General features: G+C 40.9%; 1 protein-coding gene across 2 annotated transcripts; it reads left to right on the top strand.

Annotated features, from left to right (window-relative positions):
- Positions 1-1,115: 1,115 nt before the first annotated feature.
- LOC110990658 (SWI/SNF-related matrix-associated actin-dependent regulator of chromatin subfamily A member 5-like) lies at positions 1,116-20,524 on the top strand. Of its 2 annotated transcripts, none has more exons than XM_022255732.2 (21): positions 1,116-1,272; positions 3,727-3,801; positions 5,365-5,534; positions 5,794-5,995; positions 6,245-6,424; positions 6,540-6,695; positions 7,334-7,540; positions 7,969-8,078; positions 9,023-9,249; positions 9,494-9,615; positions 9,813-9,965; positions 10,496-10,628; positions 11,186-11,331; positions 11,554-11,784; positions 14,353-14,466; positions 15,183-15,305; positions 15,583-15,699; positions 16,421-16,555; positions 17,383-17,595; positions 17,848-17,940; positions 18,384-20,524. In XM_022255732.2, the coding sequence occupies exons 1-21, from the start codon at positions 1,213-1,215 to the stop codon at positions 18,450-18,452; spliced, it is 3,036 nt and encodes a 1,011-aa protein (XP_022111424.1). In that variant the 5' UTR covers positions 1,116-1,212; the 3' UTR covers positions 18,453-20,524. The 2 variants fall into 2 exon arrangements, with proteins under 2 accessions (XP_022111424.1, XP_022111423.1); XM_022255731.2 differs by having other exon boundaries at positions 17,848-17,973.
- The last annotated feature ends 1,136 nt before the right edge of the window (positions 20,525-21,660 follow it).

Here is a 21,660-nt window from a genome sequence, read left to right as displayed (position 1 = left end):
AAAAATCCCGCTCGAAGGAGTTATCCTAGTTGGAGAAAAAGGGGTATTTACCTCAAGTTTCCTTAACCACAAGAGAACAAAGGAATGTCCACACTTTGTATGTAAAACAGGGGGTGGGGGTGGGGGATACACATTTTCCTTCCCGGTTCAAAAGGGTTATCTAGTAACTTTAAAGACAAAAATTGTCCCTTGTATATGTCTGGCTTGTACCTAACAGTTTTCTTTTTGTAAATATTGGACCCGCAGCCACGTCAAATATCCAGTTGTAATAGCAAGGACTGTAGGATATTAAGAAACTAAGCTGAGATGAACACGCGTACCCATCTAATTCCCCTCGCTTTCGAGAAATTAACAACTTCTTTGGGGCAACAGTCTTAAAATAATTCTTTTTGAAAAGTTTCCTTCTTGTGTGAGATTGATTTGGGGCTTTTTGTCCAATATGCATTCTTTTACCCATAAAATAAATGAAAGCACAGGGAATGCCCAAGAAAACCCCGGAAGTCTGGCCGCCATCGAATCTCACACTGCGTCATTATTTTTCAGTGACGTGTCGGCCCTCCACCTCCGTCGAAGCATCGTTTCTTAAATCGATCCCCGAATACAGGCTTACAGTATTAAAATTGACTAGAAATACATCTACTTCATAATTTGGCTTTGTTGTATGTGCATACTAATTTGATTTGTTTCGTTAGGACTCATATTGACCTAACAACAGCAAAGTCAGACAATTTTCAAAGTTGTGGGTTATTTGAACTGCACTTGCAGCTGGCCGCAGTGGCCGGGCGGTGAATTCTTTTTCCGTAGGTGGGTGAGTTAAAAACATGAGAAGGCCTCGTGAATAATTCATAGTTTGACTCACCCACGTACGAAAAAAATCGAAGCTTGGCGCACGCACGGACGCCGCTAACAATGAAGGGCGCCCTCGTTTGGTAAGTAAAAGAATGCGATAATTTGCTATTTCCCTGTATTTATTTCTCATTACCACCTACATTTATCCTTCTATTTATTTTCTATAAAACAAAAATACTTTGAAATTTAATTTTTGATTTAAATATTATATATGTGGAAAAAGTTTTATCGTTAATTGCAGGCATTGTGGGCCTACATTACGGACGAGCCTGTCCGACAAGTCCTTGTGTGCGGCGCGAGAGGGAAATTCTGTCACTAGTATCTTTTTTGTTTCAGACTGATTTTACAGTTCTACTCTTCAAAATGTCAGACAGTGAAGAATCGCAGGGCGCACCAGCCCCACCTCTTCCTTTTGGCCAACCGGTATGAATCCTGTAGCATTACTTCATGGTTTTACTGGCAGTTTTCTCATGTTTCTAGACAATGCGAAGTGGATTTACGAAAAATGGCAGAAGGCCTATCGTCAGGGTTGCTGACGCACGACATGCGGGCCTAACTAATTACTTAGCCTTATCTCTAATACCCACATAAACGCATAGACCGTCAGTCTTGCGTTTATAACCGTGATTTCGAACAGTAAGGGCAAACGATAGGCGAAACGATGGGTGGCAGTGCGTTCAGTGCGCATTACACACAGCGCACTTACATTGCCTGTCATGCCTGTATTGTTTACATGTGCTTCCAAATAGGTTCACCTTTTTTGCTCTTCTGCACTGCTATCCCTTCATGCCCTTCTTTTCAAATGTTGCGACTGCATTGTTTTAAATCCCTATGGGCCATATTAGCCCTAACCCTCCTCAATCCTCCAACAGGTGAAGGATTGAGGAGGGTTAGGGTTAAGTATAGAGAGGGTTTTTTACAATCTACAAATGGTTTCATAGAATTTTGTGGCTGAAATTCTTCAACTGTGCATAAATTCCCTATGCCGAGGGTAGCCCCATTAATGTGGCCTATGGTACACTGTGCTCCCCTACAGCCACATGCCCATATACGGAATTCTTGTTGACTTTTTCAAGCGCTTCAAAATGAAAGTATTTTCACAAATGGAGTCCTTCACTACGTAATCTTACCTCCTGCTTTGAGAAATTTGCAGCTAATTTTTGAGCTTCATACGTTCGTGCACATTGACATTGACAGCTCGAATCATCATGGCGTCAACTTTGTGACCCCTAAACCGTGACCCCACATTATGCAAATACAGCACCAGGAGTTCAGATGCGACGGTTAGTTCCTGTTTACACACACATGGGCTGGCAGTCATGGCAGTGAGCAGTTTAGGAAAAAAGGGCACTGTTTGCTCATTTTTCCTTCCCACAATACCTTTCTGTTACTGTGTAAAATCACCCATGCTGTATTTGCGATAAGGCTTAGCCATGTTAGCCAATGAATTCAATGACCAAATTAGAAGCCATTGCTTATATATATTTATAGACAGAGTACTCAGTTGCCGAAGTGCGCATACGTGCTCAGGTTGGCGTCTCATTGGACAGTGTAGGCCTCGGCCCCATTCAACTAGGCCTAGTGGCTGCTGCTAGCGATTGGCCAATCTGCAGGATCACATGATTGCTCTTCGCAAGTTGTTGATTTGGCATGAAATACTCGTATCTCACCAGACTTCCCTTTTTGAAAAAGAAAATCTTTCACAACTGTCAGTGAGAAAGAGAAGGCAGTTGGCTGATGACAGAATTGGAAAGAGTACCATACACTGTATGGACATCACGTGACGTCTTATGCACAGACTAAAGGGACTGGTCTGAAAATTCCCAATTGTTTTCTAAGTAAATGCTTCGATATTTTCCTTGCTAAATTTACCTTGTTAGGACACGTTATGTCCTGATGGGTAGCAAACTGCTGCAAGGAGAAATTTGTGATGTCCATATATGGAACTCTTTCTGTAGAATTATCAAGCAGAAGGGCCTAAGATTGACCAGTCACAGAAAAATTTAGCAATCACACATCCCTGTTGACTAACTGTGCCAAATGTGGCCATGTTATTGTTTCGCTCCTAACCAAGGCTTTATGCCCTCATAATGCATGTGCTTGTTGAGAATTTAAAGAGGAAAGAACTCCAAGCCTCTTGAACCCCTGTGCACAAACCTCATAAGACTGGCTTGTAAAAATCTAATTGCTTTCTTAGTGAATACCTCAATATTTTCACTACTAAATTTGACAATTTAGAACATTTACTGTTTCCAGATGTTTGATAGGTCCTGTGGAAAAATTATTGTCATCCATTTAATTAATCCTTTCCTGTACAGATCCTGGCAGCCCTAGATAATGGTCAAATATCCAGATTTGGGAGTTTTTGTATGATCTATCAGCTTATCCCAACCAGATTTATCAAGAACCTTACCTCCAATTTACAAGAAATTTGGCCATTGATTGCATTTCCACAGCACCCACAACATTCAATCAATGGTGGCCATGCTTAAAATGTTCTTTTGAGGTCTCGCATGGCAGGAGGTCTGATGCAATGACTGTTTCTTGTGAACCACAATGATTTGCCAATAGCCACACAATAAGTTGCACATCTGGCCAGCAGTGAGAACTTGCATACTCGATCTGTTGGTCATACTTTACAGGCTGCTGTGTGATTCACACCAGGTTCCAGTGAAGCAAAGGAGCAGTTTGGATTAGGCCTACATCCAAGACTTGTTGATAACAGTAATGATTTGTTTTAAGCCAATGCAGCCATTTTAAGAAGTAGAAAATAGATACGTACGACCAGATTACATGTATGTAGAAAATCATTTTAAAGCCATTTTTTAGGTTTGTCGTGAACCTTAATCAAGTTTATTTTCTGTTCAAATATTCTAGCCTCCTTTCAAGTTGAAAAGTCCACCAAAGGGCAATGACACTGGAGAGACGAAAGCAGAATATGATGCCAAAATGGTAAGAACTCTGAGGGACTAGTCAATTGTGAGGTCATATTGCAATTACTTGGCTGCTGCTCGAGATATACTCATGACTGGATGGGAACTGGCTGAAGCCACGACAGAAGACTCACACTTAATTGCACGCTGTAGCCATTACTGAAGACCCACCCTCCAATTGTAGGCTGGTTCAAAATAACTTCTCAATAAGTCTTGTCCATACAAGTGTGTTAGATTTCCCATGTGAAAATTTGGTGGCCCAGGTTGAGTACATGTAATGAAATCAATCAGGCCCACCACACATGCCCATTTGCGTCAGTCCAACTTCTTTACCAAAACAGCTGATTGGCCAGTCTGGTTGGACTTAAATGCACTTTTTAAGGCCAAAAAATAGTTCTGCTTCTGGATACGTGACTGATCCTAACTTTTTGGCGTGACCGTAAAATTCATATTGGTAAGTTAGAAAAACACATTTAAAAATTAGAAAGGACAAAAAGATCTTATCTTTCCTGTCTTCACAAAATACCTCTCAACAATTTTTTCACATCTAAAAGCTTGTATTTTTGTTTGCCTGCTTACATTCACAACATTTGGAAAGAAAGTTCCATTATTTTCACAAGTTCCCTTCCCAATTTGCTATTGCTGTGGTGAAAATACACACACAGTATTTCTCGATGTATAGAAGCAAGTCTTCACTGGTTCCTGCTGTGTCGTGCCACTGCCAAAGAAGACATGATGTTAATGTGGCAACTATCCATGCATCCCAGTTAAAATAGCATTGCACAATCACCGTATACACACGCAACTCTACAGCTGCACCGCGACATCGCTGAAACCATGCTGAAACGAAGAATGCGACCCACAGCATCAGAAAGTTCATGTCTTCTGAAGATTTAAGCATGATTAGAGCAGCGACCCTTTGGACAGATTACGTTTTTCAGCACAATCTGCCATTCGTGTCGTCAGATGATTTCACAGACATAGTAGAGACGATGTTTCCAGAGAGCAAAATTGCATCCCAGTTTGCTTGTTGTAGAAAAAGTACACATTTTGGAACCTCCTAAGACACTTTTGCGATTCTAAAGGTTGGCAGGTCTGTCAGTACTCAGGTCATTCGCACGTGTATGGGCTGTATGCACGTCCGTGCAATGAACAGAATGTCGTCCCGCGTGCTACTTGTATATGTGGCACACGAGCCCGGCGCATTATAGCCTGCAATCAGGGCTGCGTGGACTATGCAATTATACCATGGACTCGAAAGTGCTGCGCCAGTGATTTGAAACACGAGTCGTAAAATGTGGTGAAAGTTTTGAAAATGTGGCACTGTTCCTCAAATGACCACTGTCCCGCCGGGCCATCTTTTTGGAGAATGCAGTAGCCCGATGAATTTCTCTGTGGCCCTGGGCCGGCAGACCACTGTGAATTTCGACCCCTGCTGTATGTAGCTGATACTCAAACTTTGCTGGGAAAATACCCTAAACTTGGTTTGCATTTTACATCTTCAACGTGCAAGTTGCATCTGTGACATGATTTGCAGACTAAGCCACAGATTCAAGTGACAACTCTTGTGCTTTCCCCAAAGGCCAAGGACCGTGCCACCAGGTTTGGATTCCTTCTCCAGCAGACAGAGATCTTCACTCATTTCATGAGTACTACTAGCAGTGTGAAGTCTCCAACAAGCCCACTCAAACTGAAACCTGGGAGACCTCGCACCAAGAAAGATGAAAAAGCCAAACTCTCCTCAGTTGGAGAGTGAGTCATTATTACACTTGGTTCATTTTCAGTGTCTGCCTTTTTAAAAAATAGTAGTACAGTCTTGTTTCTTTAATAAAGTCGTTTTGTGAACAAGGAACAGGGAGGGAAAGGAGACTCGGAATGATATTGTAAATCCAAGCCGAGGTTCATATTTAAAATCCCATGTTGAGATTGAAATTGAGATATAAGAACCTGTTTGGCTTTGTGTTCAAGAAGAGATCAGTTGAACAATCAATATGTCACTGGTTCCCTACAGCCACCGCCACCGTATGACTGAGCAGGAAGAAGATGAGGAGCTGTTGATGGAGTCTCGCAAGGCTACCAGCGTTATTACTCAGTTTGAGAAGTCGCCATCATACATCAAGAATGGAGAGATGCGTGATTACCAGATCCGAGGCCTCAACTGGATGATTTCCCTTTATGAACATGGCATTAATGGCATATTGGCAGATGAAATGGTTTGTTGCACTAAATCATAAAAATAATGTCTTACACATTTTATGCATAACTGAATTAAAAAGCCTTGATATATGTCAGTGTTACCCTTTTAAAGTGTTTGCCCCCGCCCACTTGGCTACAGATTATCTTGTGTATTTTTTTCCCCTAATCTATTCTCACAGTTGTGGAATGGACTAAACCTCTGAAATCCTTAATCCTTATGTTATTTGAAGGAAACTTTGAGCATTCTTTCTGCCCTTTGCCTGCAGGGTCTTGGTAAGACTCTTCAGACCATCTCTCTCCTGGGTTACATGAAGCATTACCGTAACATCCCCAGCCCTCATCTGATCATCTGTCCCAAGTCCACATTAGCCAATTGGATGGCAGAGATAGAACGCTGGTGTCCATCACTACGAGGGGTGTGCCTCATAGGAGATCAGAATACGAGGGTGAGTAGGATGTAGGAAACCAGGCAAGAAAAAGCATCAAAAGCATGACTATCACTTCTTAATTGAAGTTACCACTTGAAAAAAATTGAAAGATGATTATCTTTTCCACCTTCAGGCAGCAATTATACGAGATGTCATGATGCCAGGAGAGTGGGATGTTTGCATCACTTCCTATGAGATGGCAATCAGGGAGAAATCTGTCTTTAAGAAGTTCAACTGGCGTTATTTAGTCATTGATGAGGCGCACCGCATCAAGAATGAAAAGTCAAAGGTATGGCAGCATTAAGCTTTAGCAAAATATAACTTTTGAAAATGAAAGTGACTGAAAGCGTCAGTAGAACAAATAAAAAAAAATTCTGTAATGATAATGTTTAAATTGTTCGCTAATAATAACGTTTGTGTGAAATTCATGAAAACATAAGACAGCTTAGCCATTCCTTTTGATCGAGAGCCATATACTTGGCCGGTCTTCAACAGGTGATTAAGCACCAGCTGACTGTCTACCACCTCATGGAGTAAGCACCAGGTGGACCAATCCCCACATAAGGAAATTTTTATGACTGCTTGCAGGAGAAACATACCATAACATGGCTAGAGGTTTTTTCTTTTAATGAAGCAAAATTGTTAAACAAAAACATTGGACATAATTAAGGTTTAAACTTGTTATATCTTTTTCACCACAAAGGTATTTATGAATGGGAATAATAAGATGCTTGACCGGTTAACATTGTAGACCTGCTCAGGAGAATGAACGCTGACAATACCTGAACCGTTGGTCACCAAGCTAAAACTGTTGGTCACCTTGCTAAAAGCGTTGTTATGGAATACTAGCTTTTGTTCTAGAAGTATGTTTTTTACAGTTGGCAGTAGTATATTTGATACGAACTTTCTTGGTTCTGTGTTTGATAGCTTTCAGAGATTGTGCGTGAGTTCAAGACAACAAACCGTCTGCTACTGACTGGTACCCCGCTTCAGAACAACCTGCATGAGTTGTGGTCACTTTTGAACTTTCTACTCCCTGATGTCTTCAATTCTTCGGAGGACTTTGATGCCTGGTTCTCAACAGAGGGTTGTCTGGATACTGACAATACCCATTTGGTGTCTCGCTTACATGCGGTAAGTATGGACAGAAATCTCAGCTAATGAAGCCTTGTGATAAAGGACCTTGGGAACTGAAACATGGGCAAAAGACATTTAATGTTAACTGATGACACATGAGAGAATCACAGGGCATGTATCAAATTTCTGATTAATCTGCGTGCGCTATTTTCTGAACCATTTACCATAATCACCCTTGAGAAATTCAGTTTCAGTGTGGATGCTGAGCACCTTCACTTAGCAATAGCTTTTTTTCTTTTCTTAAAACTGAAAGGTCGTAAAGCAAGTGCATGGTACCCGTACTGCAGAAGTCTTGCATATTACTTTTATGCTTCGAAGCTTACAGTGTTTGAGTTCTGTTAGAAGAGTGATCCCATTGTGCAACAATGATAGAAATTTAGTATGTGCTCGCTCTTATGTTTCATGGCCTGTCTTTTCCCTTCCAGGTTCTGCGGCCATTTTTGTTGAGACGTCTGAAGTCAGATGTAGAGAGAGGCCTACTACCCAAGAAAGAAACCAAGATCTATGTCGGTCTGAGCAAGATGCAGCGAGAATGGTAGGAACTTCTTAACCTAACTCCTTAGGCATTTCTCGCTCCTCCTTGATGTAGGAAACTGGTGGCGCATTCTCTGCACTCACCTCTCAAGGAGCATCAAGCCCCAAGTGAAGTAGGGGTTTGCCTGTCAGGAGCCAAGTGTGTATGAAAAGAGCCAGTTTTCAGTGCAAGAACAGGCCAGTTTAAAGCAGAGTTGATTTTATGACTTCGTATCTGGCGTATCTCAATCAGTAGCCAGGGGTCGACATTAACCCTTTAATGACGGGATTTTTTTTCCGAAAGCCGACTCCAAGAATTCCGCCCTCGCTTGGCCACGAAGGCCACCTGCCAAACTGCAAATTCTCGGTTTGTGGCCCTGCGTGCTCTGCACGCTTTGAATTTCACAGTGAAAAGGCTCATTGTTCGGTGGCATGCGGCTTTACTCGCGCTTTCGCATTCCCGTTGCCTCTTTTCAAAGTGGGGACTATTGTGAAGCTGGTGATTATGATGCAAATTCAGTCTTTTCATTTCTGGGCTACACACAAAGGCCAATCACCATGTATACAAGAGCCAGGGTCTGCCTTCTTTCACCATGTTCACTTGAGAATAATAGCTGAAAAGAGGGCCGAGGATCTCAATTTTTATGGCGGCTCTTACCATCTCTCGGCGCGAAGGGGCTAAGCGACTGGCGCTTTTGCATCTGACAAACCATGATTAGCACCCAGTAATCTGTAATAAAGCGAGAGGTCAGGCACTGAAATTAACGCCAGGCTGTTACTGATCCTCTTTGAGGTGATGACACAATTTATTCCAAAGAAATCATCAAAATATTAACTTTGGTGAGGGTAGGTTCCACAACCTTTTCTCATGTTAAAATGCCTGATTTTATGTTTTCCTATTTACATTTGCAATTTTTGTAAGAAACAGCTGTTTTTTCTTTCAATCCTGTCTTTGTGTATCCTCAGGTACACCAAAATTCTAATGAAGGATATTGACGTTGTCAACGGGGCGGGCAAGATAGAGAAAGTTCGTTTAATGAATATTCTGATGCACCTGCGTAAATGCTGCAACCATCCTTACCTGTTTGATGGTGCTGAACCTGGCCCTCCATTCACCACTGATAAGCATCTGGTAGACAACGCAGGCAAACTCGTGGTCCTTGACAAACTCCTGGGTAAACTTAAAGAAGATGGTGAGTTTGAATACAAATAGAAGTAGGAGGTTTTATCTTGAGTTTGGTCAAAGGCTTGCAGAGTTCTGATACAAGCTAATGTTACGGGACACACCCAGAATGTATCATTTTCGAAGTCAATTAAAAGCTCTCTTGACCCTTTCTGGAACCTTTCACAGTCACTTGTAGCCTGATCAAGATTGCATTAGTTGACGTTGCGCTTGACCTTTCTTCAATTTGATTTCTTCCTCTTGTTTGTTTTCAGGCTCGCGAGTCCTCATCTTCAGCCAAATGACTCGTGTCTTGGACATCTTGGAGGATTATTGCACCTGGCGAGGTCACAGTTACTGCCGATTGGATGGACAAACCCCCCACGAGGACAGACAGGTCAGCATAGTGCTCTCTTAAGTTATTAGATATGTAAGATAAGGCTTTGCATCAAGTTATAGTTATGTTTGTAGTGTAATATGGTCTAAAAAATGTATGTAATATTTATTGACAATATGTGCCTTAGTTAAAGTTCCAGTAACTAAACAGACTCCAATAGTTTTTTACTTCAGTTAACTTGCTTTCTCAATTTTCAGAGGAGCATTAATAATTTCAACATGCCGGGTAGTGACAAATTTGTCTTCATGCTAAGCACAAGGGCCGGTGGTCTGGGTATCAACTTAGCTACTGCTGACATAGTTGTCCTGTATGACAGTGATTGGAATCCTCAGGTGGATCTTCAGGCTATGGTGAGTTGCTTCTGGCAAAACTCAGAGGGAAAAAAAGAGAAGTTGAGGAAACTCAGTATCATCCTAGTGAAAGGCCAGTACTAAAATGTTCTGAAAAAGTATTTGAAGATGGGACTGTTGAGAGGGTTTGGAACCTGTGAAATATTATTGTACTTTGGCTAATTTTGTAATAACATTTCTGTTGCCTTAACAGTCATTGTGTGGTGATAGTACTGAATTTCTCAAGGTTTATATCCTGTCAATACCAGTGATTTTCTCCCTGTGCTGAATCCAGTTGTCACTTAATAGCTGTACGCAAATCCAAGCACGTGAGTGAGTTTGTCCTTAGGAAACTGCATATTGCAGTGAGACTGTCAAATTGAACAGTGTCTCTCACCCCTAAATGTTATCAAGGCACCTCCCCTACTCCACCCCTCCACAAAAATCTAGTGTGTCTGGCCAAAAAGTGCACATACGGGGCTTTTTGTCACACCAAAATGTGTCACTCAAGATTAGCACATTAATGTCCGTTGATGATTACATCAATGTAGGATCGCGCTCATCGTATTGGACAGAAAAAGCAGGTCCGTGTCTTCCGTTTAATCACTGAGAACACCGTGGAGGAGCGCATTGTGGAGAGGGCTGAGATGAAATTACGACTTGACAATATTGTCATTCAGGCAGGTGAGTATTTCCAGAGAAACACTATAAAGAATATATGGTCGTCTTGGCCCTTTCTTGACGTGATGGTTGTTTTTTGTTTATTGAATCAAAACTAAATAAAGCATAGCAAAAATATCTGTTTGCTCTGCTTTGTGTTTTAGTTTAACTAAGGCTATTAACCTGTAGCCATTTTGACTTGGAAGATTTAAGTCAGCCCAGCTCAACACGTTATATTTTTCACCCTCTAGTAAGCTATTACCATGAATTAAAATATGCAGTATCTAGGTTGGTACCTGTGTAGTTGGGTATTTGTAGAAGGTACGGCACCTCTTGAAAAATTAGTGGGGCTGCACCTGATCATTTGAGGTTAAATGAGGTATGCTGCCTCATTCGTGTGGGAGAGTAGTTACCATTGTATGGTGTTAGTCAATAAGATTTATGATGACAAAAAACATGCATTAAATGTACTTGAGCACTTTCTGTGGGAACAGTTCGCAAGATGATCAGGTCTGCCTTTTGACCAGAAGCTAATGCCACTGTTGTAACCTGAAGTGTGATAAAATCTTTTCACCTAACAGGTCGTCTGGTGGATCAGAACGTGAAGGTAAATAAGGATGAAGCTCTTGCTATGATCCGATATGGAGCTAACTTCATCTTCTCCTCCAAGGATTCTACTGTCACAGATGAGGATATTGATGGCATCTTGGAGAGAGGTGCTAAAAAGGTACTGCCAGTCTACTATTCCAAAACAAATTACATTAACACAAAGTCAACACAAATTACTTAGTTAAGTCTTTCTTTTTTAAGAGAGTTGTGAGTCTTTTTCTTTAGAATAGACTTGATAACATCATGTGCGTGCATAGTGTTTATGTTGTCAACTCTAAAATGCAAAATGTGAGCAACGGCACCGACAAAATTAGAAAGTTTGCTTTATTTTCACAAACAGACAGAAGAGATGAAGAAGAAATTGGAGAAATTGGGCGAGTCAGCTTTGGGCAACTTTACCCTGGACACCAACGAAAGCATCTACTCCTTTGAGGGTCAAGACTTCCGAGAGAAACAGAAAAATACGAGCATCAACTGGATTGAGCCACCAAAGAGAGAACGCAAGGCAAACTACGCTGTAGATGCATACTTCAGGGAAGCACTGAGAGTCAGTGAGCCCAAAGCACCAAAGGTATGTGTCCAAATACATAAGTGACAAGGTCATTACAGACTAAAGGGTGCAATGTGGTGGTTAGCCTGGTTTCTTGGAAACTGAACGACTTACTGCCGGGGACTCCGGGATCGGAGACGTATGGTTTATATGGGTGGCCGGGGTCTCCGAACTCGGACAAAGGAAACAGGGCCCTGTAACAAAAGACCGTACTCCGAACAAAAGACCAGGCTGCTGGGCATTACCGGCATTTTTCACTCTCAAAAGTGGTGATAATCCAGCCTTGTTTTGAAACCCAATACCAGGGTTTGGGGCATTGAGAGCGAGCGGATTACCACCGGGGACAAAAGCGCTCCACCACCGCAGCGATGAGCCACACAGCACTGCTGCACGCTAATCTGGCCCCTATTGTAAAGAGGTCAGCAGTGCACTGAGCCAGGTTCGTGAACAAAAGACAGTTACATAGCACCGCACAATCTGGGCTCTGTTTACAAGGCTGCAGGCCTGGCTGAAATACTCGGGCGTCAATGAAGGTCACCTATCAACTTAGAGTGGTGCCTAAAGATTACTTTGTGGGGCCGTTAAATGAAACGATGAATTTTTGAAGGATTTTGAAAACGGAAAAAATGATAGTCATGCCAGCCCAACATCTTTAACATTGAAAAATGCCCCTGCACGAAGTGGATAACACTGAAGAATACTGTTTTGGGCAAGCTGCAAAGCAAGTGTTAGCCTATGTTTTACCGATTACCATCTTCTATCGTCCGGCCGGCCGGCCGTTCTCAAATGTTAAAGTTTTTCCTTGCAGGTCCATAGGTGTTAAAATGTGCCACTGATTGCTTGTTTGCTTCTTCTTGAAACTCCATCAGTATTTAAATAGTCTCATATGGAATTAATACTTAGCAACTTCTGAATTTAATGAAAAAATTATGAAAGTTGAATGTTAACGTTTTGAGTTGTATTGTGTACTTACCCTGTAGTACATACAGTACATCTGTACTGAGCACTCCTGTAATGTACATGTGTGTATTGAAAGACAGTGTTTAGACTCGTAAAAATGTACATGTGCAGTATGTGGGAAAAATGTAAGGGATGGGGGGTGGGGACTCCAAGTGACAGGATGTTTGTTGGGGGAGGGGTACCTGTAGGAGGAGGATCATGGGGACAAGGTACATGTATGTAGAAAGTGGATGAAATGCTGGATAAGGTTGGTGTAATGGTTGGGCTGGATTAGTGGGATGATGGGACAGCCAGAGTAAGAAGTGAAGGAAATGATGAGGAAGGGGTGAAGTAGGAGATGAATGGGGTGATGGGGAAGGGGTGGAGTAGGAGATGGATAGGATGATGGGGAGGGGGCAGAGTAGGAGATGGATAGGATGATGGGGAGGGGGCAGAGTAAGAAATGGATAGGATGATGGGAAGGGGGTAAAGTAGGAAATGGATAGGATGATGGGGAGGGGGGGGAGTAGGAGATGGATAGGATGATGGGGAAAGGGTGGAATAGGAGATGGATAGGATGATGGGAAGGGGGCAGAGTAGGAGATGGGTAGGATGATGGGAAGGGGGTAAAGTAGGAAATGGATAGGATGATGGGAAGGGGGCAGAGTAGGAAATGGATAGGATAATGGAGAAGGGGCAGAATAAGAGATGGATAGGATGATGGGAAGGGGGCAGAGTAGGAGATGGGTAGGATGATGGGAAGGGGGCAGAGTAGGAGATGGGTAGGATGATGGGAAGGGGGCAGAGTAGGAGATGGGCAGGATGATGGGAAGGGGGCAGAGTAGGAGATGGGCAGGATGATGGGGAGGGGTGGAGTAAGAGATGGGTAGGATAATGGAGGGGTGGAGTAGGATATGGATGGAAGGATAAGGTGGATGTGGGTTTGGAGATAGATGGGATTAAGGGTTGGAGTCAAAGTAGACATGGTAGATACGGGATGATGGGGTGGAATTATAGAGGATAGGATGATGGGGTTGGATACAAAGAGCAAAACTGTACTTTAGAGGAATTTTAATTATGCATCAAACTCACAAACGTGCTGCTTATATAATCATTCAGGTCTAGTCCAACTGTAATGGACCCACATTCTATAGACATTCCTCTCTCCTGTAAAGAACTGTGAAGCCTTTGTACCTGTATCTCCCCTGTTGGTGGTCTTTGTTGATTCACTTTTAAACAACAGTCACCTTTCAACACAGTCTGCACACAGCATTAACTAGGTTTTTATTGCTTAGGTCTATAAAATATCTTGTACGTCTGTATTGCAGTCATATGTCAACCTATCTTGTAAAATTTTTTGATGAAGCTTGTTTAGTGTTTCTTGTTTAATTTAGTAACCATATTTGTATAACTTGGATGTCTCTTTCTTTCCTGTTATTACAGGAAAGAAATTCAAATTCAAAACAAGCAGCGAGCCATTCTAGTTTCTTTTGAGATAGGATGCTAGTGACAAGCAACTCCCTTGCTTATGAGATATAGACATTCAGTAGTTGGAGGGATGCTTAGAAATGGATGTCCCATTACTGCCTTTGAAATCTGGATTTGATTTTCAGTAACAGCAAAAGTGAATTATATTCCTTTATTCTGCAGGCACCAAGGCCTCCTAAACAGCCCAATGTCCAAGATTTTCAATTCTTCCCTCCGAGGCTCTTTGAACTTCTGGACAAGGAGATTTATTCATACAGGAAGATGATTGGCTATAAGGTTTGTGGATCTTTTATGATTTTGTAAATTTCCCTCCAAGAAATATATGCACAATATACCAGAGCAAGACACAAATTTTGGTTCAATTTAATGAATCCCTGATCTATTATTATTTTTATTAAGTTAAGTTAAGGTAATGAAACCAAGGATTCTTCAAAAGCACCTTGGGTACTTTAGCATGCAAGCATGAAGAAATCTGTAGAGAGGAGACAGTGAGAAGCAGTTACAGTTTTAGAGGTGGGAGGAAAACCCCAGAAAAATGTTCTAAGTAAATACCTGTGGAATCAGGAAAGGACTGAAAAACCCAATCCACATGTGGACTGAACCAGGAATCAAACCCGGGCTACAGGGGCGGAAGGCAAGGAAAGAAGTTCTATGCCAACCTGACTCCCCAAAATGAAATAAATGGTGTTCTAATACAATAAAATCTTGGTTGTTTATTTGTGATTGTGAAGATTATAAATGAAGTTGGCTTTTTTTTGGTAAGTTCTAATCACAGTGGTTAAGGTCATACATTTTAATGTTTGAAAAGATCACAAGCCTTATTCAAAGATTAGATTGAATGGAATAAATGAAATGGATTGTCATTGTGTGTGATTACTCTGTAGAATATTGTCAGCTTGCTTGACTGTCCAACTAAAATTAGTATTTGTACATTATGTGAAGCCATTGATGTTTCTTCTTATAATCTTGATTAACTTTGGATTAAATGATAGGTGCCCCTGAACCCTGAGGTTCCCCATCCAGCACAGGCTCGTAAGGAGGAACAGAGGAAGATTGATGAGGCCGAGCCATTGAATGAAGAGGAAATGCAAGAGAAGGAAGATTTGCTCACTCAGGTCAGGACTTTTGCCATAGTGCTTTGACTTAAAATTTCCCTGTCCTCTGTTAGTCCAAGATTTGTCATACTTACCTGAATTGAAGTGACAGACTCTTGCACTCTGACAGACTTGAAGTAGAAGATTTTGCTGTAAGGAGTTTCTACTACAAGAACTCCTGAACAGGGTTTCTTAGGGACTGAAACATCTTCCCAAGAGTGGGAATACTCTCTGACAGCTAAAACTGTGGTTGTATTGACAAATCCGAGTTCAAATTTTTAAATGTGTCCTTCCCCAGGGTTTCACCAATTGGTCCAAGCGTGACTTCAACCAGTTCATTAAAGCCTGTGAGAAGTATGGACGAGATGATGTGGACAACATCTCCAGGGATGTAGAGGGGAAGACACCTGAAGAGGTTAGTACAAACATCTATGCCTCAAGAGTCGTGACTGGAAGATTGACACCTTATTGATTGACAAATGTTGGGTACTGTCCTTGGTCATGTGTGATGAAATACACTGGATTCTGCTCACTAACTTGGGCTTTTAGGCCACAAAAGGAATACAACTCTTTTTATTTTATTTACTTTTGTTCATCCAACAACGTATTTACTGCCAATTACAGGATGAAGTGACAATCAAGAATACAATGAAGCAATGTTCAGTTTTATAGGTGGGAGGAAAGAGGAAAACCCCAGATATATATTCTGGAGAAAACCTACAGATTCAGGCAGGGACAATCCACATGCTGACCTCAGTTTGACTTAACCTGGGTTGCAGAGGTAGATGGCGAAGAAAGAGCCACTACACCAACCCGACTCCAACTCTTGTTGGAGGTGGGGAAGAAGTAGCAGAATCTTGACAAAGCTTCCCAGTTGATTTTTTTCATAATTATCTCCCAACTCTTGTCTTTAATTTGAATGACATTCCATTCTGTTTGACTCACAAAATTTGGATATCGCTGATCAACAGCTGAGCATCGTAATTCATTGATCAAGAGATCAACCACACATTTTTGTATTGCAAGAAGAAGATTGTTCGAGTTTTTATCACTGACAATGAAAAGCTACTTTGAGTGAGAGTAGACCTCACTCAAGCCATAGAGAGTTGATATTCATTGGTGGAATTCCAATCCAGGTGCAAGAATACATGGCTGTGTTCTGGGATCGTTGTCATGAGCTGACAGATATTGAAAAGATTATGGCACAGATAGAACGAGGAGAAGCCAAGATACAACGGAAGATCAGCATCAAGAAGGCCCTAGACTCCAAGGTAAAAGCGGTGATCTCTCAAACTGGTTTGTGACAGGGCATGCAAACAATTAGTACATGAGCTGTTCAGAAACCAGAGAAATATAATAATTTGTACATTTACTACCGTGGCAAAGCCTGGTACAAAATTAATTGTTTTTTATATTTTGGTCTCTCGGTGGTTGGTTTGAAAAAAATGGAACGGAATGGATTTGCTGTTGTGCTGTGCCTACTTAATGATGCATCGGATGATCTTTTAACTCCTTCACGCTGGGATTCTTTTAAACATGATTGCTGGGCTGTGGTATGCCCAGTATGTAAAGCTCTGTCCAGCAGCAGGTCCCATTGAACAGCAGCTGCATGGTGAATAGACTGTATGTGTGGTATGCACTAATCCTCACACAAAGCCGCAACTGTGGACGGCACCCGCTATAAAGGGGTTGAATGTGATAGAAACACATAAGTTGGTACTGTGAAACATACCAAACATGACTGTTTGTGAGTGCAATTGTAAGAATAACTTCTTGAGGTGACAGATCGATTTTTCAAACAGACTTCATCTGTCACTAAAAAAATCTGTTCTTTCCATTGCTCGAATATGAAACATTGTTTCAATACAGTGCCTTACTAAATCCTAAAATTCTCTGCATTTCTTAATCCCTGGATCACCAACAAGTTCATAAATTTCTTGGGATCATGGACTAGAACTTCTATTTTTGTGGTACATGCTGTTGGAATGAATAATTCAATGACAAGTGATCAGTGACTCACCAGTCAGATCACGTGGATTTATTCAGGTGGTGTTTGACAGAAAAATTACCAGCCTGGCCTTTTTGGTTCACCTTTCAGATGGCTAGGTACCGAGCTCCCTTCCACCAGTTGCGTCTCTCCTACGGTACCAATAAAGGCAAGAACTGGACAGAGGAAGAAGATCGCTTCTTGGTCTGCATGTTGCACAAGCTGGGTTTTGACAAGGAGAATGTCTACGATGAGCTGCGGACAGCTGTCCGACAGGCACCCCAGTTCAGATTTGATTGGTTTCTGAAGTCACGAACAGCTATGGTAAACCATTTTTTATTAAAATGTATAATAATGCTGGTATGTTGTGCAGCTGAAAGAGATGTATGTCATGTTAATAATTACTGCTTTGATATGGGTCTTTGAAAATATACTGGAGTTGGATTTGGCATCAAAAAATTGTTGACCCAATGCCTCAGGTAGGGACCAATCGAGAAGTGACCTTAATTCCTATCAATTTGATTTTGAAAATTTTACTTTCAGTCTTTTCAGACCATCTTTTTCATTTTAATTTAGGAGCTGCAAAGACGCTGCAACACACTGATCACATTGATTGAGCGTGAGAACCAAGAGTTGGAAGAGCGTGAGAAGGCCGAGAAAAAGAAACAGGTCAGGGCAAAAGGAGGCATGCCAACACCAAAGGTGAAAAAAATTAGGAGGGGGGTTCTAGCTACTTAGAGCTTGACTGTGCTAGCGGCACAGATCAATTTTCTGACAGTGAAATGCGGAAGAGTTTCATTGACATCAGTTGCTATGTAGACCGTCCTTTCAAATGTGGAATTCAACAAGATACCCATGTTGGAGACGAAAGGCACATATTATTTTTGCACGTTGTCATCCTGACACACCGGATTGTCAAGAAATTGAAACCAGCAGTTGATGATAGATTTACATGTTCTCTCACAATTATCGTTTTTGTTCTGAGGAAGTGAACTTTTTGCATGACTGATTTTCCATCGTCAGGTTTTTGTTTATTCTCATTGAAGCAGAATAATGAATTGCAAAGTTGTGTCATATAACTGATTTCAGTTCTGCCTTGTCTCCAATATCAGGGGAAAGGAGAGAAGAGAAAGGCTGAAGCTGCTCCAGATCCTCGCAACAAGTCCAAGAAGAAGAAGTAAGCAGATTAATTAGATAAGAATGAAGTACTCAGTTGATAGGGCTTCACTTGTACCACGTAGTCAACTCTTGTTAAACCTTGGGTTTGCTTCAACCTGATTTATATTTACCTGGGCTCCAAATGGACCATTACTGTGAAAAAACTTGGTGTTTGACGGATCAAGTTGTCTTGAATGGGTTCTAAGTCACTGATCTGTTTCAGGTCTGGTTTGAACTGGTTCAAGTGAATCAGAATTTAAGGTATAACCTGCTTAAACTTGCTGACACATGATTGGTGATGTTCTAAGTGATTCAAGATGCTGAGATCATTTTGAACTGGTTCAAACCAAATCAGTTTTGGTTGAGCCCTTTAAAATGGCCACTTTTACAAGAAGGTAACTTGAGCACCAGCAGTTGTAATATTTGTGTGAACTGGATGCTGCTGCTTTATAGTGTTAAATTTGGCTCATAATTGTTGTGGCAGATCAGACCTATTTAAAACTGGTGTAAGAAGACCTGCCTGTTGGATTCATTAGTTAGACAGACCTTTTAGTTTAAATGGTGTGAAACCTGAGAAATGTTATGATTGATTGAACTTTTTAAGATTGGAAGCTACAGTTAGTTTGTTACGTAATGTGATTTTAAAACAGAATAAGTGTGTGTCATATCACTGAAAAAGGTCAGTCAACGGATAAATCAAATTTCAAAACTGATTGATTTTACACTGGTGTTGCCAACATACTGACTGTCTGTTATGCTTTTATTTCCTTTGTGTTCAATCATTGTTGCTATGGAAGTGTGAGATGCACAGTGGATTCGATTCCCCTGTGTTATTTATTGAGGATATTCACAGAACACTAATAGGAAAATGATGACATATTTAAGCTGAAAGACCTATTGTATATAAAACCTTAAAAAGGATTTTCATGATGCACCACTCCTTATTTAGAGTAAATCCTAGTTTCATCAGTTCCTACCAGCTTTTTTAACATTTAGTTCCCAGTTTTGAAGGTTTGTAATTCCTAAAATCACTTAGAAGAAGCAATTATGTCAATCACCCACACTCCACACTGTTTTAGCCCCTCCCCAATCCAACTCCCTCTGTCCCCCTTCTCAGTATGTAAATAATACATTGTTATGTTCAGTATCTACCCCCTCCCCCCCAAAAAAAAGTAACAGAAAGGTTACATAGGAAAGATAAGAGTCTGTAAAATGAAAAGCAGAGTGCTTTTTGTCATTTGGATCGTCTTACTGTTTTTTTTTACGTCTTGTGGCATGGTATTCAAGGGACTTGTTCCTGATTGATCCCAGTTATGAACATGTATTAGCAGTCCCTTGTAAAACATCTATTCAGAGAGGTTTCATGTGGGATTAATAGTGTAAGCGCGAGTAATTACCTGTTTAAAAATGGCTCTTTTTCATATCTGGATGCCCTATATATTGTGTATTGACTTTTGTAAGTTGTAGGCTTTAATTTGCTCATAAAATATTTATTTTGCCCTTTTTGCTTGGCTTTTAGAGGTCAGCACAGTATTGTCTGTCTTTCCTGGTTACGAATGACATGAATGCATTCCACATAATTTTTTTTATCTCAACATAAGTTTTTGAAAGTGTTGTAAGAAGTTTAACTTTAATATCTCTACTTTCTCCTGATTCAGAAAGTTTTTGAAAGCTTTCAGTTCTCAGATAACCAGACTGATACAAACAAATTTACAGAAACGTAGTGAATATTTGCCTCTTTTCATACTTTTCCCTGGTAAATATTATGAATGCAAGTATACATCAATATGTCAGCTTGATTAACAGTAACATTTGTTTTGCTTAAGTCATTGTAAAATTTAAAAATTGCTTAACAATCACTGTTTGCTACTGAAAAACGCACTGTTTCCGCATAGCTTCAAAAATGCTTTTGTTACCTTGTCACAGTGTATGTGTTACAAGTTGTGATTTTTGCTTTGTGGATTTATTTAGCAATTATGTTATTTGGCCTGCACTTACACCTTTGAAGGGCATAACTTAAGTTGACTCTGTATTTATGCATAATTATGTGCGTTTCATATCTAGTACTAGAAATAAAATACACGTTAACTGTAAACTCGGTTGTCTTTGTATGATTTATTTAGTGAGCATTGTTGCAGCATACGTGAATAAACTCCTTTATATTAAAGTGCTTGGAATTTTCGGACCAGGACTTGCGTTTCCCTTAAGTATGTGTGCAAGCCCTTGAGGAGGTCACTGATGTTGCCGAATTGCCTTGTAGCAAGGGTGGATCTAGGACCACGTTTGGGGTGGTAACAAAATAGGAATGTTTTGTGACATTTATGGCCCTTTTCGAGCGACAGTGCTACATTTGGGGTACATGTATTTTAAAAGTTTCAGTTGGGAGGAAGAGAATTGAAATCAAACCCAAAGTTGCCTTTCTCCGATTTTTTTTTTTAATATTTTTTCTTAGTTGCTTTGAGTGGCCATAACCCCTGTTGCCTCCCCCAGATTGGTTCTGCTGTGTTTCAACATTTTATGAACGTTAAATTATGTTTGATTATAGACTGTAGCCTAAGTAAAAGTTGGCGAATAGCCAAGACAAATTCAGTTTCTAATGACTTCTTTGTACATCGAGTTAATTTTGAAGTTACTGATTCTGAAAAAAGGCACCCTCCCCTATTTTCATTGCCCAAATAGCAAAAAACCAGACTGCTGCCAACGTACTTGGCTGTGACTGTTGGGCGCTTTGCACGAAGCCACTGGCTGGCGGCTTCCACTGGTGTGTGTAGTATATGAGCCATAGCCAGGTAATTAGGACAGTCTCCGGCGCACACCGGGGGAATGCGCGCACAAAGACCTAATCATTTGTCGTCTGCCATTCAACCTACCTATTTAAGAGGGTCTAATCCAATCAAATTGACATATTCACGTTTTGTGGTCATACTTCCAACCAATTGTAATAGCCCTTTGCAATTACGTCATGGGCAGAAAGTATAGTGCTTTGTACCTCGTGATGTATCCAATTTTTTATGATAAGCCTATAAAAATTAATTACATTAATCATTTCTTCTTAAATTAAAAAGGACGCAAGTTTTTCTCGATGTTACTTTAAAATAAGGATTTTTAAAATAAAGATTACGAAAAATTATTTCCCGCGGATAAATATAACGGGAGTAGTTGTATCCGGGTGCCCGCGGACATGAATATCGGCGCAAAATGTCTGTTTGTCTTCTTGCCGACGGTCATTAG

The sequence above is a fragment of the Acanthaster planci genome, linkage group LG02 (assembly GCF_054643075.1).
Source record: "Acanthaster planci isolate LZ-2023a linkage group LG02, COTS_SCS, whole genome shotgun sequence".
NCBI lineage: Eukaryota > Metazoa > Echinodermata > Asteroidea > Valvatida > Acanthasteridae > Acanthaster > Acanthaster planci.
This window is presented reverse-complemented; position numbering and strand designations above follow the sequence as displayed.

Coding starts and splice junctions, on each gene's coding strand:
- LOC110990658 (XM_022255731.2), top strand. CDS start 1,213: ATGTCAGACAGTGAAGAATCGCAGGGCGCACCAGCCCCACCTCTTCCT. Junction 7,541..7,968: donor TGGTGTCTCGCTTACATGCG/GTAAGTATGGAC, acceptor TTTCCCTTCCAG/GTTCTGCGGCCATTTTTGTT. Junction 17,596..17,847: donor TGAAGTCACGAACAGCTATG/GTAAACCATTTT, acceptor ATTTTAATTTAG/GAGCTGCAAAGACGCTGCAA.